The sequence below is a fragment of the Schistocerca americana genome, chromosome 9 (genome assembly GCF_021461395.2).
Source record: "Schistocerca americana isolate TAMUIC-IGC-003095 chromosome 9, iqSchAmer2.1, whole genome shotgun sequence".
NCBI lineage: Eukaryota > Metazoa > Arthropoda > Insecta > Orthoptera > Acrididae > Schistocerca > Schistocerca americana.
This window is the reverse complement of record NC_060127.1, coordinates 98,654,009-98,666,525: the sequence shown is the minus strand read 5'-3', so window position 1 is coordinate 98,666,525 and position 12,517 is coordinate 98,654,009. Positions and strand designations below refer to the sequence as shown.

The following is a 12,517-nucleotide window of genomic DNA, read 5'->3' as shown; positions in this document are numbered from 1 at the left end:
ATGTGAGCTACCCATCTAATCTTCAGCATTCTTCTGTAGCACCACATTTCGAAAGCTTCTATTCTCTGCTTGTCTAAACTATTTATCGTCCATGTTTCACTTCCATACATGGCTACACTCCATACAAATTCTTTCAGAAACGAGTTCCTGACACTTAAATCTATACTCGATGTTAACAAACTTCTCTTCTTCAGAAACGCTTTCCTTTCCATTGCCAGTCTACATTTTATATCCTCTCTACCTCGACCATCATCAGTTATTTTGCTCCCCAAATAATAAAACTCCTTTACTACTTTAAGAGTCTCATTTCCTAATCTAATTCTCTCAGCATCACCCGACTTAATTCGAGTACATTCCATTATCCTCGTTTTGCTTTTGTTGATGTTCATCTTACACCCTCCTTTAAAGACACTGTCCATTCCGTTCAACTGCTCTTCCAAGTCCTTCGCTGTCTCTGACAGAATTACAATGTCATCGACGAACCTCAAAGTTTTTATTTCTTCTCCATGGATTTTAATACCTACTCCGAACTTTTCTTTTGTTTCCTTTACTGCTTGCTCAGTATACAGATTGAATAACATCGGGGAGAGGCTACAACCCTGTCTCACTCCCTTCCCAACCACTGCTTCTCTTTCATGCCCCTTGACTGTTATAACTGCCATCTGGTTTCTGTACAAATTGTAAATAGCCTTTCGCTCCCTGTATTTTACACCTGCCGCCTTTAGAATTTGAAAGAGAGTATTCCAATCAATATTGTCAAAAGCTTTCTCTAAGTCTACAAATGCTCGAAATGTAGGTTTGCCTTTCCTTAATCTTTCTTCTAAGATAAGTCGTAGGGTCAGAATTGCCTCACGTGTATGTGGTATGAGCGACCATTTACAGAAGATGTTCGAAGTGATGACCATTGGTAACTATGCGGTGCTGCAATCTTCTTATCATGTATTGAGTGATATTCCTTATCACTTCGGCACTTATCGAAACACATGCTCTGAGCATTCCCTCTTGTATATCGTGCAAATAGTAAATATTCGCCGAATATGGCGTATCCATCTAACCTGCCATCGATATGTAAACACCCTTCGACGGTTTCACAATATATCACTAATGGGAACGACAAGACTAGTATCGTCGAATCAAGCGAATGTGAAAGACGTATTCCTTCGAAGAATACGTCGATATGCTTCTCATTTACAGAGACTGCCAACTAAATTCAGTGAGATCTAGAGAGTTATTCGCTGAAAGATATCCCAACGTACTCACCCTACACGTGTGTATGATGAATTGAGAACAACTGGATCAAAAATGGATCTGAGCACTATGGGACTTAACATCTTAGGACGTCAGTTCCCTAGAACTTACAACTACTCAAACCTAACTAACCTAAGGACATCACACACATCAGGATTCGAACCTGCGACCGTGGTGGTGGCGCGGTTCCAGACTGAAGTGCCTTGAACCGCTCGGCCACATGCAACTGGTTCTTCAACGCATCAACGCAGTTACTAACGAGGAAACGGAAATTGGTACTCTTGTAACTGTGGTTCGAGATCCTTGTGTTAGTTCGCGTCAAATTGCAAGGGAATATGTTCTGCATCGCCATTAATATCAACCTTACCATATCAGTCTCCACCAAGAATTAACTGGTACAGATTGTATGCGTCACATTGAATTCTGCCGATGGACTTAACTTCAGATTTAGAAGGATGACACATTTATTAATGTGATTTTATTTAATGACGAGGCTACATTCACGAACCATGGAAGCGCTAATTTGCATAACGTGCATTACTGGGCAACTGAAAATCCGTGTTGGCTGCGACAAGTTGCACACCAAAAACCGTGATCGGTGAATGTACGGTGTGGAATTCTGGAGGAGAGAATTATAGTCCCCTATTTCATCGAAGGAAATCTTAATGGTAGGAAGTACACCACATTCTTGTAAGAAACATTAGGTATGTTTTTGGAAGAAATACCCTTAGGAACAAGGGACAGAATGTGGTATCTACACGATGGGTGTCCGGAACAGTTTTCGCTGACGGCTAGACATGAGTTGCAGAGACAATTCCCAAATCGTTGGATTGGACGCGGAGATGTGTCGTGGCCGGCTCGTTCGCCATACTTGATGCCTCTGTATTTATTCTTGAGGGGATTCGTAAAAGACATTGTTTATAAATACGTTCCAGCTACACCTGAAGATATGCGAGAGAGAATTGTGAGAGCATGTGCTTCGATAAGTGCCGATGTGATAAGGAATACCACTCAATCCATCATAAGAAGATTGTGGCACTGCAGTATTACCATTGGTCATCATTACGAACATCTTCTGTAAATGGACGTTCATGCCACCTTTGTGACCTTCGTTGACCTTCAAAGACCTTACTGTTACACATCATTGGATTCGTCTCGATAGCCGCTATGAGAAAATAAGTACCAGATTATAGCATCCCATTAAAAAAAAAAAAGTGGACCTTCATACCTCCGCAGCGGCCGAACCTAGAAACAAAAAACCAACGTCATATTATGGACCCCGTTGTCCCATGCAACTTTTGTCCCACAAACTTTTCAGCTCGTATCATACTTTCGGAGTTATTCTTGGTGGCAACAGTTAGTGACTCACCGTATAGTCTGAATTGATTTTAAATGTATACAGCGGGGTCCAGAAAAATGTAGACGCTCTTCAATAGTCAGTATTAATAGAACAAAATGACATTCCGTTACAATTATTGCACAAGTGGAGGGTTATTTTACGTGTTTAAAGTGACCCCCATTAGCAGCCAAGCAACGTCGATGCCGCTGAACTGTTGACCTAACTACGACTGCCAGTGTAGCCAGAGGTTTGCCCAAGTTATCATTGTTTAGATAAATTATAAAAACTTGGGTAGTACACGAAAGCAACAGCACTCCCTCTAGTAAAAGTAGTATCACCGTTCATTATAATGGTTTGCTCTGCTCATCTGCTGCGTATCATGTGACCCATTTGAAGACAAAAAACAACATCAAAAATTGAAGACCTAACGGAATCCCGTAATGACTAATTGCTGTAACCATCTCCTTCAATATCGTCCATTAGTAACGTTTGTTTGCTTCATTTTGAATTAAATAATCTCAGTAGTTTGCGTAACAGTTAAGGAAAAATTGATTCAAGAGTCATAATGAGTATGATAAAATAGTTTAGATAGTTTGATAAAATAGTTTAGATAAGTAGTTTAGACATGAAGAGAATAGAAGCGTTCGAAATATGGCGCTACGAAAGAATGCTGAAGATTAGATGGGTAGATCACGTAATTAATGAGGAGGTACTGAATAGAACTGTGGCACAACTTGACTGGAAGGGATCGGTTGGTAGGACACGTTCTGAGTTATCAATGGATCTCCAATTTAGTACTGGAGGGAAGCGCGGAGAGTAAAAATCGTAGAGGGAGACCAAGAGATGAAAACACTGAGCAGATTCAAAGGGTTATAGGTTGCAATAGTTATTCGGAGATGAAGAAGCATGCAGAGGATAGAGTAGCTTGGAGAGCTGCATCAAACCAGTCTCAGGACTGAAACCCACAACAACAACACAACATTGAGTCTAACATAGGCTTCAATGTACACTGGTGTATACCTTATTATATACTTCCCAGGCGACTTCTTGTCTTCTTCCACCTTGTAATTCGCTGTCTGCTCGCTGACATATTGCATATCCTGTACCCAACCCCTTAATTTCGTGTGTAGCATGTCCCTCATATGCTCCACGTGATTAATCCAGGTACTGAGTTGCTCATCATTCGGGTCCATTTTCTGAGAAACACAGAGAATAATTGAAATTACTAGCATAATATTCGCAAGCAGCAGCCAGTCTTAATTTATACTTATAGGTAGCTCTATTATGTAACATTTAAATTGTGGCCGGCACATGGACTAACACTTAGTTTTCTACAGCCATTGCAACATGAATCCAAAATAAGTGTCTAGCGATGTCTCATTAAATACAGACAATTTTCAACCTATAACAACAGATAAGAGAGTTCCAATTATTTCTAGGTAGCAACAGTATGTGAAGATAACACGATCCAGAATTTTTTTTTCTTTTTGCTGTGCTTTCTTTTTCCTTGTTTTCCACTTTACTTTCTTGATACATCGAAATAGTCTTTTCAGGATGAGTACTGTAAATTTATTTTTTCCTACAGCTGTGTTCCTGTTTGCCTCATGTCTTCACCATCACAAATCGTTGAGCTGATTGCTGAGCGTTGTGACCTGACTAATCAAATGTCTCCACCCTGGCCAGTTACCAGCTTCTCTCAGAACCTTCTGAGCTGACAGACCAGAGATGTTCTTGATCTGATCAATCCACCTACTCATTGCCCTCCCCATCGGAGAGCGTCGTGAACTGGCGAACCAAGCGTCTCCACCCTGGCCAGTTACCAGCTTCTCACTGAACCTTCTGAAGAGGAAGACCAGAGACGTTCTTGATTTGATCCGTCCACCCGCTCGTTGCCCCTACCTCTGGTCTTGTGACCACGACGCTTCCTTTCATGATTATTTTCTCGAGATTTTCTCCACCTCTTCTCACAATATGGCCATAGAAATGGAGAATATTTTGGTTGACACGAGAAAAAGGCGCCAGCAGATACTGAGTTGGTCAATAATGGACGCATTTCTTCTTCTTTCTGTCTGTTTTATGTGCAGCATCACGCGCCAGCTCCAAAGCTCAAATGCTTCGATGCACTGTGAAAGGTCTCTGTTGGATTCCTTCTATGTTAATTTTCTAAAACTGTCGTCATTTACGGCATAAATTCCACTTCTAAATTTACTGTGGTGTTTCTGGCTATCTGGGAGGAGACTGAGCAGTGGAACGAGTTACTTTTACACATAATCAACAACGATCTGTCACACCACTACACTTTAAAACATAGTTTATATGTAATTCATGTCACACAGTCTCATACGGAACCTACATCCACTTTCTTTTATATGTTGTGTATGATAAGATACTGTCATCCCCCTTCCCTTCTGTGTGAAAGGATGCATGAGCAAATGTATTTCTAGTTGCATGCTTGATGGTAGCAGACAAGCCTGTCTGCTAGATAATAGTAGGACTAATGTCGGAACAGGTAGCTATGCTTTCTAAAAGCAAAGAGGTTTCTATTCTTGTTATGGTCCTATCCGTCCCTTGTCATGTTGGTATAGGAAGCTGCCTCTCTGGTCACTTCCGTTTGTATTTGTTAAGCACCCTCGCTAGGGGCCCAAGCCAGTCGGTCTGCGGCGAGCGTCTGAAGTGGTAAGATCTCCGGCTAAATGCGTGTCTGCTAAGTCCATAGGACAATGGATTTCTTAAGTTCAACCTAACTGAAAATTTAATCACCTTTATTTCAGGTTTAGATCTAAAATATCTAATGTTATCTTAAATTGCAACGCAGTGTAGTTCGAGTGTGAAGTTCAGAATGTCTTCCAGTAGTTGCTTTGTCACTACTTTGTGAGTAAAGTGGAACCACGTGTGGATGATCCGTAATTCTATCTAAGATCATCAATCTTAAATGCGAAAGTGCGTGAGATTATAACATCTTGTCTTGACAATATTTTTCAATATAGCAACTTTTCTTTATGTTCAACCCACGTGGGGTGTACTTTGTGAGACCAGTACCACGTGATTATACTGTTGTTTGACCCATCAGGTTAATAGTAAGACGATAGTAACCAGTTCGAAGTTTTTCTTTTGTAATTTGTGTTTCGATGTAATTTATTTTAATTATAAAAATTATTGTGGAGTTACACTCTTTGTGCAAACCAAGTTGACCACGTGAAGCATGTAGTGTAATTATCAAAGTAGCCCTCAGATATTCTTTTCGGGAAGATTTCACAGAGAGTTAGTATGAATTTAGTATACCAGTGTGTGGTAATTTCATGACGGACAGGATTGCGCTATGAATGTAACTTCTTTGGGTGACAATTGGATCGGTTGGTTGTGGTTAATTTCCTCTTGCATATGTTTCAGCATTCTTCGTGTGTTATTTTATGAATGCAGTGTTGTATGCAGTCTCCCAATCTTGGTTCCATATTTGATGTGTTCTGTAAGATTACAAACTCACATTTTCACAATCCTAAATAAAACACCAGTTTAGTTATGAATCAAGTTTAATTTGCTGAAATTTTAATGGAACAATGATCAATGTTAAAATAAATGTCCAAATATAAACTGATTTACTTCTTTTAATTTAAATTGTCTTTATATATACCACCGGTTATCAAGAGATGACTACTAAAAGATTATAATTAATGTTAATCTGGTTGGGAATTTGGTAAGCTAGACTGGATACCTGGTGAAACAGTTGTTCAGTAATGCAAGGTTAACTTCCCCAGATAGCTCACAGCTTTTAACCCCGCTTTTATTGTCTTGAATATCAGCACCGCTTTCAGAACAAATTAATGCATCAACATTACAACTGTTTGTCTCTGGCTTTAAGAGTCCGTGTCTCGCAACAAGGAGTGTTGACATTTTCAAAAATATAGGAAAGCCAATATATTGATATTAAAAAGATATCGTTACAGGCCACCGACATATCGAAAAATGTGTCGATATATCGTCAGAAAACGGACGGGCCTATAAATATATCGGGTTCACATTGTAAAAATACTGCCGGTTTTAGATCTGTATAGAGTTATTATTAGATATTCTGTACATCAACAAGCTAGCTACCAGCTTATCACCCTTATAGCAAGAATTGAAACGAAAACGATGCACGTTCACGCTTGGTGATCACCATTTTTCCTAACAATGGTAAGTGCATGTAAGCGGCGCAATAAAATGTGTCCCATGAGTCATTACATACAGAATTTGTCTGGAACACTTATTGTCGACTTCCCTGTTTTTTTTTTCAGTTCTGTAAACGCCAGTGAACTAGCAGTCGTATAGTCAACTTTGAGTGGTGAAGTTAAACGTTGCAGTTTCTGTTCACACCGCCAAGCCCCCAATACGTCAGCATACCCCTCACACGTCTCCGTCCAATAGCGTAATTTACATTGTGGTAATCTTTTTCAGAAACTGTTTCTAATAATGCCGATGTGAAGAAATAGCACACAGCTGATGTGCTATTTCTCAGAATCAAGAAACTTGTTGTTTAATTGACACAACCATCACCTAGTGCATTCTGACTTCTTCTTTGTACTACCTATACTTCCGTGAAGGGAGTCAAAGAGAAATACTGGACGTGATCGGAGCTCGAAAAGTAGTAAGACTCCACACAGTGAAAGTAAAATTATATTTTACTGCAATTTCGAAACAACAGCTTCATACACTACTGGCCATTAAAATTGTTACACCAGGAAGAAGACGTGCTACAGACGCGAAATTTAACCAACAGGAAGAAGGTGCTGTGACATGCAAATGATTAACTTTTCAGAGCAGTCACACAAGGTTGGCGCCGGTGGCGACACTTACAACGTGCTGACATGAGGGAAGTTTCCAACCGATTTGTCAAACAGAAAAAGCAGTTGACCGGCGTTGCCTGGTGAAACGTTGTCGTGATGCCTCGTGTAAGGAGGAGAAACGTGTACCATCTCGTTTCCGACTTTGATAAAGGTCGGATTGTAGCCTTTCGCGATTGCTGTTTATAGTATCACGATATTGCTGCGCGTTGGTCGAGATCCAATGACTGTTAGCAGAATGTGGAATCGGTGGGTTCAGGAGGGTAATACGGAACGCCGTGCTGGATCCAAACGGCCTCGTATCGCTAGCAGTCGATATGACAGGCATCTTAGCCGCATGGCTGTACCGGATCGTGCAGCCACCTCTCGATCCCTGAGTCAACAGATGGGGACGTTTGCAAGACAACAACCACCTGCTATTTACAGCATCGTGATGGTCACATCCGTGTTTGGCGACGTCGCGGTGAACGCACAATGGAAGCGTGTATTCGTCATCGCCATACTGGTGTATCACCCGGCGTGATGGTATGGGGTGCCACTGGTTACATGTCTCGGTCACCTCTTGTTCGCATTGACGGCACTTTGAACAGTGGACGTCACATTTCAGATGTGTTACGACCCGTGGCTCCACCATTCGATTTCAGCTGGATAATGAATGACCGCATGTTGCAGGTCCTGTATGGGCCTTTCTGGATACATAAATTTTCGACTTCTGCCCTGGCTAGCACATTCTCCAGATCTCTCACCACTTGAAAACGTCTGGTCAATGGTGGCCGAGCAACTGGATCGTCACAATACGCCAGTCACTATTCTTGATGAACTGTGGTATCGTGTTGATGCTGAATGGGCAGCTGTACCTGTACACGCCATCCAAGCTCTATTTGACTCAATGCCCAGGCGTATCAAGGCCGTTATTACGGTCGGAGGTGGTTGTTCTGGGTACTGATTTCTCAGGATCTATGCACCCAAATCGCGTGAAAATGTAACCACATGTCAGTTCTAGTATAATATATTTGTCCAATGAATACCTGTTTATCATCTGCATTTCTTCGTGGTGTGGCAAACTGCAAAAAAGTCTAATATAAATAAAAATATCGCCACTCCATATTGTCATTTCTATATCGATAAACCTTGGAAAGATATGTCGGCGATGTATATCGAAACATTTCGTGATCTACATCGATATTTGGGCTTATCGATATTCTGTCAACAACCCTACTCGCAACCATAAAACTAAAGGGAAAACACGAGTGTTCAAACAAGTCGCAAGTCTGAGGTAGTCGTTATTGCTCTGTTGTGCGATATCATGGTGATTTCCTTCGTAGTCACTCGCTCTAGTGTGATCCGTCTTCTTATCTCATCTTCACACCTTGCCGTGTCACAGTTGTTTGACCCAAGATTGGTGAAAGACCTGTGAGCTCGACCTATACTCATCGATCACTTATTATGCGTTTCGACTTGTTGAGATTGAGGTCCAACCCATATGGTGGACTAATGTCTTTCACTGTTGTTAACAGCTCAGCAAATTCATTGTCGCTGCTGTGTACAGGTACGGTGTCCACAGAAAATCGGAGCTTGTTAATAAGTCTACCACGAATTGAGATGGCTTTAGTCCAGCCATCACCAGCATTCCTAATAAAATTTTCTGTATAAATATTGTACAGTTTGGGGCATAGAACTCGACCCTCTCTGACTCTTTTTGATACGCTGAAGAAATCAGATGTACCAGCACTTGTCTTCGAAGCTGCGAGGTGATTATTGTGTGAACTTCTGATCAGTACTGTCAAGTGCAGTGAGACACCAAACTCTGAAGTACCTGTCACAACTTTTCCCAGACAATGCAGTCAAAGACTTTCCTATAGTCACGGAAGCAGACAAGACAAGAACACAAAGGTCTCGCAATTCCTTGTCGTACGTTGAGAAACTGTTCACGAGTTCATTTTCCTTGAATATAACCTGTTTGTTCTGCGGATAAGCGTGGATGGATACATGGTTTCAAACACTGGGACGAGATGTAGTCGTCGTGAATGTAATTCCTATTTTTATTTTTTCCTGGTGCTGTGTACTCGCACGTTTATTAACACGTTATTTAAAATTTTTTCCGTGAACAGAATAACGTGAAGTTGCAATTTTGTGTTACGATGTAAATCGATGTATTCGGAATGTTTTGAAAGTGTGATTTTAAGCTAGATATGTTAGCTGCAGAAACATACCGATAGATCGACAGAGAAAAAACATCAACAAAGAATCTGGACCGAAAACGAGAGAGTGTTTGCCGTGCCGAGGGAGGGAGGTTATATTGCGTGCCGTGGTAGGTGTGAAACAATTGTTTCCCTCATTATTACGTGCACCACGGACGAACAAGTAATTAGCATATGGTTCGCGTTGCTTCTCACAAGGGAAACTGCCCATTGCATCCCCATCAGATTTAGTGGTAAGGGAGTCCAGTGGACAGACTGTCAATAACTGAACATAGATCAAGCACGAAAACAGGAAGAAGGTTTACTGAACTGTGAAATAAAAAGCAAAATAGGAACAGTGAACGGTAGATTACCATTATTTGCACGAAGATTTTAATGTTGTAATCAGATTTCCAAAATCTTTATTAGCTTAAAGTTTAGTATCTGACGGTAAATTATACAAATAACCCCCAGCAACGAATTTCCAAAATATAAACGCTTCATCCGATTTTGTCGATCGCCATGTCTTTAGAAAGCTATTAGTGTAAACCTAAATTGCTTGGAATTACAGGCATGTAACGTAAATAGTACTTGAGATACTGGAGGTCAAAGTGGTTGATTACTATCGATCGCGTCAGACCATAAGTACGCCACAGTTTCACGAAAAAAAGGTTGCAGCGTGCTTATAAATATATTTATTCATCTATGTCTTTGTTAATATCCGATATATGCTATTCATAAAGAAACGTGAATTATTTACTGTGTTTTAGAAAGCATAGAGACATTAGGCTTCAGGCCTACCTTTTGCTTCTTTTTTTTATTTATGTGTGTGGTCTTCAGTCCAGAGACTGGTTTGATCCAGCTCTCCGTGCTACTGTATCCTGTCCAAGTTTCTTCATCTCCCAGCTCCTACTGCAACCTACATCCTTCTGAATCTGTTTAGTGTATCATATCTTGGTCTCTCTCTACGGTATTTAACCTCCACGCTGCCCTCCAATACTAAATTGGTGATGCCTCGATGCCTCAGAATATGCCCTACCAACCGATCCCTTCTTCTAGTCAAGTTGTGCCACAAATTTCTCTTCCCTCCAATTCTGTTCAATACCTCCTCATTAGTTATGTGATCTACCCATCTCATCTTCAACATTGTTCTGTAGCACCACATTTCGAAAGCTACTATTCTCTTCTTGTCCAAACTATCTATCGTCGACGTTTCACTTCCATACGTGGCTACACTCCATACAAATACATTCAGAAACGACTTCCTTACACTTAAATCTGTACTCGATGTTGACAAATTTCTCTTCTTCAGAAATGCTTTCCTTGCCATTGATAGTCTACATTTTATATCCTCTCTACTTCGACCATCATCAGTTATTTTGCTCCCCAAATAACAAAACTCATTTACTCCTTTAAGTGTCTCATTTCCTAATGTAATTCCCGCAGCATCACCCGGTTTAATTCGACTAAATTCCATTATCCTCGTTTTGTTTTTGTTGATGTTCATCTTATATCCTCCTTTTAAGACACTGTCCATTCCGTTGAACTGCTCTTCCAAGTATGTCTCTGACAGTATTACAATGTAATCGGCTAACCTCAAAGTTTTTATTTCTTCTCCATGGATTTTAATACCTACTCCGAACTTTTCTTTTGTTTCCTTTACTGCTTGCTCAATATACAGATTGAATAACATCGGGGATAGGCTACAACCCTGTCTCACTCCCTTCCTAACCACAGCTTCCCTTTCATGCCCCTCGACTCTTATAAGTGCCATGTGGTTTCTGCACAAATTGTAAATAGCCTTTCGCTTCCTGTATTTTACCCTTTTGAAAGAGAGTATTCTAGTCAACATTGTCAAAAGCTTTCTCTAAGTCTACAAATGCTAGAAACGTAGGTTTGCCTTTCCTTAATCGATTTTCTAAGATCAGGGTCAGCATTGCGTCACGTGTTCCAACATTTGTACGGAATCCAAATTGATCTTCCCAGAATTCGGCTTCTATCAGTTTTTCCGTTCGTCTGTAAAGACTTCGTGTTAGTATTTTGCAGCCGTGGCTTATTAAACTGATAGTTCGGTAATTTTCACATCTGCAATACGTGCTTTCTTTAGGATTGGAATTATTATATTCTTCTTGAAGGCTGCACTAGTAACTCAATTTCTGACTCAGCAGACTGCTAACACATTACGAGGAAGACGAAAGGGTTGAATTTTTTCACCGTCCTTATCCGTTTTCAGCTTGCATTCTCTCTCTCTAACAACGCTACAAGTATCGTAGACGTACGGGAGAGTCAGAACTCTTACAGATGATTAACGTCACAATCGGACAGGCAAAGATAACGACAGTGTGAATCAGACATATAGGAAGCACACTCTCAGAACTGACCACTTACGCGCGGCTGTGTGTGTCACTTTCTCACCCATCTTACGTGTAACAAACTGAGTTATGGAAACGTCACTTACCATGATCTCGAATGCGAATGGAACTAAAGCTGCTGATATGTGCCTCACACCATATGACAGCAACTGCGCAACATCCTGTGTGTAGCTGGAGACGTGTTTCAGGTAGGCGGGCACCTCAGCCTCCAGTTCTGGAGAAGACAGACGACATTCTAATGAACTACTCAACTGAACAGATTTCTGTCAGAAACACAGCTTTCACTTCCGGCTTCACCTGTTTCTATGCTACATGTACGCAGGACTACACTGGTACTTGCCAGCAAACCAACATCCAGGAAATATACACCAACTTAATCAAAAATAACTTAGAATACTGTAGCTCCATATTTAGCAATTATATACGACCATTCGCTCACAGAAAGATACGTACCTAAAGAGTGGAAAATTCTGTCAGAAACACAGCTTTCACTTCCTGGTTACACCTGTTTGTATGCTACATGTAGGCAAAATTGTCGTGGTACTTGTCAGCAAAGCA

At 40.8% G+C, this 12,517-nt stretch overlaps 1 protein-coding gene across 1 annotated transcript in view; it reads right to left on the bottom strand.

The window, feature by feature from the left end:
• The window catches only part of LOC124550993, a 71,794-nt gene that overhangs the window by 17,314 nt on the left and 41,963 nt on the right, over nucleotides 1–12,517 (bottom strand). The window contains exons 4-5 of the mRNA XM_047125825.1: nucleotides 12,046–12,173; nucleotides 3,608–3,783 (exon numbers count right to left, since the gene is read on the bottom strand). Of these exons, the coding sequence (XP_046981781.1) occupies nucleotides 3,608–3,783; nucleotides 12,046–12,173 (304 nt within the window). The remainder of the gene's footprint in view (nucleotides 1–3,607; nucleotides 3,784–12,045; nucleotides 12,174–12,517) is intronic.